Here is a 5,575-nt window from a genome sequence, read left to right as displayed (position 1 = left end):
TATAGTTGTATAATATAATCAATGGTAAACCAGTAAATAAAGCAAATAATGCAATTATGTACAAATCCAAGCCTAGCAATAAAATATTTTATCTTATTATTCATCATTATTGTTAATTGTTTTGCCCAAACGTGACGTCATATCACTAAACATGTGGGCTACATAATTGTTCATGTACTAGTATATGATAAGGCGCGTCTATTAGTTTATATGGTCGAAGTTTAGTCCCAAAGTCACCCATATTATGTAATATGTAAACGTTTACCAGAACTTAGGCGAGATTCGCAACGCGGGATCGGCTTGTTTACCATTCCCTATTACACGTATGCCACGCCCCCTCTGGAGACCGTGTTCAAGGCCACAATCACCCGATTTGGCCAATTCACGGAGTTTCATACCCCTGGTACGAGGGAAGGAGTATTGATAGAGGTGTTGTTGTGACTTCGTGCTGGCTTCCCCCGTAGCCAACATATTGTTTGTGTTACCCGTAGATAGATGATTGAGGATGAAGAAAGTAGGTAACACGTTTAATTTGAGTTGAGATATAATTTGTTATTTATTGAGCCGAAAGAAGATTTATTACTTTTATAATTTTGACGAAGGGGGCCGGTTTTGCTCAGGGTTGGATCCAGGAATTTTCTGAGGGGGGAGGGGCACACATTTTGAGGACATTTAATTATACTGGTCTTCCGATTTTTTGCAGTTAAACCATTTAATTCCATTGAAGTTAAAATTGTATAATGATAATAATAAATGAATATTCTTTAAAATACTACATACTAACTATAAATGTATTACCAGGATCAGGACTAGGATCCTATCGCCAGTGGGTCGGGAGCGGACGTGTGTGCACGTCGAGAGCCGTTACGAGAGAGATCGAGCTCGGTATCTTTATTCTATGATCGAGCTGCGCCGGGCACGCCGCGACGTCCGTGGAGACGCCGTGACGTCATGCTGGACTCGGGTTGGTGTCGCCAACCGCAGCAGGGGGACCGTAGAGAGGGAATATTGTGGCGATGGCCCGCCACAACAGTATAATTGTAATGTGAAGAACATTGTTTTCTATGATTTTAGTGTTTCCTCCAAGTCTGAGGAATTATAATATTATAATATGTATATAAAATATGCGTGCAGTAATCTAGCGATCATGTCTGTTTATTTAGTCATGGTAATAACCTCAGTTAAAAACGTGTTCTAAACAATAACCAAAATCAAGATACGTTGTAATGCTGACGTGTCATCAACGAATTTGGTTATTCGCTCAATTTCTCAGGTAGCGATTTTACTAAATTAATAACGATTAAACGAAAAACCGCAGATACTTGGAATTTGCACCATATGTTTATTTTATTATTTTCTTTGCTTTCTTAAAAAAAATTTCAAAATATTTTAACTCGTGTCAAGTGGTTTACGGACATTTTCAATTTTCAATTTTTTCAGTTTTTCTTTTCAATAGTCATAAATAGTAATTTTATTTGTTGGATCAAAAACTTGAAGAATTCAGTACAAGGTTCCTCACACATTGGTACAATATCAGCTTAAAATATTAAAAATATGTAAGCAAGATTTTTTTATAATTTTTTTGAGTTCAAATTTAGACATAATTTATCAAATTGAAAATTTACAAAATAATTCGTTGATAAAAATGTATAAAATGTTCTACTTTTATACCTAAGAATTGAAAATTTAAAACAAGATTCCATGTAAGTAAGTTATTCTGTAACCTAAAAATCTAAAAAAATATATAAACAGTTTTTTTATAGTTATTTTATGTTCAAATTTGGAGTAAATTACATATTGAATAACCAAGAATAACAATGTAAATGTTGGTGCCTAATATAAAATATCCTAGACTGACAAATCGTTTTCGTTCAGAACCATTTTTTGTAAACAATGTTATTATATCATTCAATTCAAATTTAATACCATCCATTATACAGTGAACTACTTTAACCTACTGTACGGGAGGGCAACATCCACTTTTTTGTTGTTATTTTTCCTAATTATTTTGACAAGTAATGTGAATTTTTAGTTTTAAACTGTTAAAAGTATCAACCAAATTTAATTTGCTATCAGAAAACATTCTCAAAGTTGAAAATTGAAGCATTTTTTCTACTATTCGTGTATTTAGACACTAAAAATTAAAAAATACCAAAGAACACAAATTTGTAAAATCAATAGATACATTAATTACTCAGCTCAAATTAAAAAAATTACTAAACTAGGTAAAATAATAATTTTTTTGTAAAGTTTGTGAGTTTGTGAATGTATTACATAAAAGCCTTGGAAAATAATTTTTCCGTGAGCAATGCAATCTTCTTTTTGAAGGGATGAATGATTGTTATTTGCTTATAGAATCACAATATTCATTACTTATTTCCATCATTACCTTAATTCATATATATATTATATCTATTCATATATTGGTGTATACCCTATAGTTAATTTGTAAAAACATCACTGCATGCATACATTGTTATTATTAGACAGTCATGGTTTTAATTTAAATTTAAGCAAAAAAGATATTGTTATTTATAGATAGGATAACTATAATTATTTAATATTAATAAGTTATGCAATATCTTCAATTTGTTTTTGTTTAATTTATTTTTTTAAATATAGAAGCTTGACTAGGAGAATCACTTGTTACTGGCATGTTATCAACAAATATTGAAAGAAAAATAGATCTGAGTTTACTATTCTCGTGGTAAGTAATTTTATAAAACTATGAACAATTTTTTGGTCTATTTGAAATATAATATATTAGTATATATTTTAGATACAGGGCTTAATGATTGTTCACCTCACTTCAACATAGAAAAAGATACAATAGCCAAAATGGAGAATTATGGGTTAGAAATAATTTTTTATAAATATGAATGTATGTGTTAACCTAAAAATATTTTTATTATAGATTAAATGAAATTGACAAATTCGGTTTTATCACCAATTTATCAAGAACTCTTTACATTGGTAACTTAAAGGAAAATATTGATGATGATACATTATTTAGATATTTTGGAGAATTTGGACAAATTATTGTATGTACATTTATATATACTTTTATAGTATTGTTTATTTGTATTTATATTAAATATATTTATTTTTGATTACAGAGCATTAATATTAAAAGAGTAGAATATGTTGGTGGTAGACCAAAAATATATGCATTCATTAAATACTTTGATAGCAACAATGTAATTATTGCCATACTTAAAATGAATGGTGTAAATATAGAAGGTTGTCGTATACGTTTGGGTTTTGGAAAAACATATCCATCAAAATGTGTTTGGATCACCGGTATTAATGAATTAGAAGATAATAATAATCTTCTGCAGATTTTTGTAACTGAATTTGGCCCCATTGAAAATTATTCGATTGATCGTATAAATAAACGCGCATTAATATATTTTAAAGAGGTAAAATTTAATTTAATTATTTATTTATTAATTTTTGTATATGAATTTTAATAAGATGTCAAATTACTTAGAAATTGTTAGCAAAAACCATTTTACTTGAAAAACAACCACTTAGTTGTGAATATATTAGACAATAACTTTAAAAAAAAATTAGTAAGTGGATGTCGCTCTGCTGTACAGTAGGTTTCTGTATAATGGATGGTATTAAACTTGAATTCAATGATATAATATCATTGTATATGAAACACGATTCTTACAGTAACCCACTTGTAACCTACTGTATAGCAGAGCGACACCCACTTGCCCACCTATTTTACCATAAATGTATTATATCAAATTATTTATTTATTTGCATCTGTTTAGTGTAGTCATAATTTTGAAAACGTTCTCAGAATTTCTAAAAAAAACTTTTAATTTTATGTTTCAGTTTGTAGACTCAGAAGCAGCTATTAATAAAATGAAGAATCGTCTTATAAATGGTTTATATTTGCGTAGTGATTATGCATCTATTGAGTGTCAAAAAAAATTTGCTGAATTCTTCCATAGGCCAAATGATAACATATATTTATCAACACCCCTGAATAATGTTCACATTCAAAATACATCAATTTCTAACGTTAATAGACAAAGGTAAGTGAAATTCAATGGAAGCTTATCAGAGATTTTTATAATTTCCCTAATATCTGTAATTTTTCACATTTATCATACACCTATTTTAGCTTTGCTTGAGTCTAAATGCTTGAATTACCAAGTGCTATATAATATGTCCACCATTATTTTTTTTTAAAGGTTACAGTCTTTAAGACGAGCCCTCCAAGTAATTTCTCTCCATCTATCTCAATCTTCTGCCACTACTTACCAAGATACTTCTGATTCCTCTGATCTTGAAACTCACACTTTACGGTTTTCCAGTGGCGAATTCTCTAGGCATGCTTAAAAATAAAAATGTAATTAATAAAAATAAAAACATTATTTTTTCATCAATAATATACGTATTTAAAAAAATCCTAATGCATTACAAAATTTCATTTATTTCTGTTATACTTCACTGTGTTTATCTTTATTCTAACATTTACCGACAGAGCATACGATAGATGTGTGCACAAGCTATACGTCGCTTTTTATCGCTGTGAAATACTGGTTATTCTGAAACCTTTAGCCACGGTACTAATCACCCCAGGACATGCTCAGTCGGTTGCGTTTTGTCAATATGGTAACCAATAACATACAACAAAAATTAAAATATTTACAGTTACATAATAATATTATATGTACTGTATATTATATTAAGGGGATAAAGAAGGGGGTAGGTACTGAAATATATGCTGGGCATCAAGGTTAAAGGTTAATATGATCCTAATCTTATTAAAATAATTAATATTTATTTTCATCTGACAACTTTTCAAGCATGTTAAAAAAGAATTTAAAGCATGTTCAAATGTTATATTTCTTATTGATACAGCAATTATAATTTTTTTATAATATCTAGGCCAGCAGTAAGTCATGTTGAGACGGATAGTACAAGTATTGCTTCCAAGGAAATTACATCAGAAATTATTCTGATCTATAGTATTTGGGTTAATGGTATTGCAGATTCAGTCACTAATGAATATTTAGAATCTCATTTTAGTCAATTTGGACCTATTCAAAAATGTTTAATTGACCGATCCAACAAATGTGCTTTGTTGTGTTTCCAAGAGGTAATTAATATTCATATTAATTGTATTTTTATTGATTTACATACTACACATTGCATATTAGTATATTACTACAGTCATCACTAATAGAATTTAGATACTGAATATTCTGATTCATTAACATGTTAGGTTAGGTTTTTATATTTTAAATTTAGAGTGGAACAATGAGTATATTGAATTTATAACTTATGTTTGTATTTTTCCTCTCAATCAGTCATCATATATTGGGTCTTATTATTTTGTTGTATTTCAAAAATATTATACTTGTAGAGTCTTACGTAAGTACCTATATTATTATATTTTATACACAGACATTTTCAAAATATTTAAATTCATCTAAAACTTAATAATTACAACGTTTTAATCAAATATTGACTCAAAAATTAATAACAATAAAATATGATACTAGCTGTCCTGCCCGACGTCATCCAGACCAAAGATTCGTATTTTTAATAAATA

The 5,575-nt window shown here is 28.9% G+C and overlaps 1 protein-coding gene across 1 annotated transcript; it reads left to right on the top strand.

The window, feature by feature from the left end:
* Positions 1 to 440: 440 nt before the first annotated feature.
* Positions 441 to 5,359, top strand: LOC107883647 (msx2-interacting protein-like). The gene is made up of 7 exons (XM_029490328.1): positions 441 to 1,556; positions 2,623 to 2,707; positions 2,780 to 2,852; positions 2,915 to 3,041; positions 3,117 to 3,419; positions 3,847 to 4,049; positions 4,909 to 5,359. The coding sequence occupies exons 3-7, from the start codon at positions 2,839 to 2,841 to the stop codon at positions 5,201 to 5,203; spliced, it is 942 nt and encodes a 313-aa protein (XP_029346188.1). The 5' UTR covers positions 441 to 1,556; positions 2,623 to 2,707; positions 2,780 to 2,838; the 3' UTR covers positions 5,204 to 5,359.
* Positions 5,360 to 5,575: the final 216 nt, after the last annotated feature.

This window comes from Acyrthosiphon pisum, chromosome A2, assembly GCF_005508785.2.
Source record: "Acyrthosiphon pisum isolate AL4f chromosome A2, pea_aphid_22Mar2018_4r6ur, whole genome shotgun sequence".
Taxonomy (NCBI): Eukaryota; Metazoa; Arthropoda; class Insecta; order Hemiptera; family Aphididae; genus Acyrthosiphon; species Acyrthosiphon pisum.
This window is presented reverse-complemented; position numbering and strand designations above follow the sequence as displayed.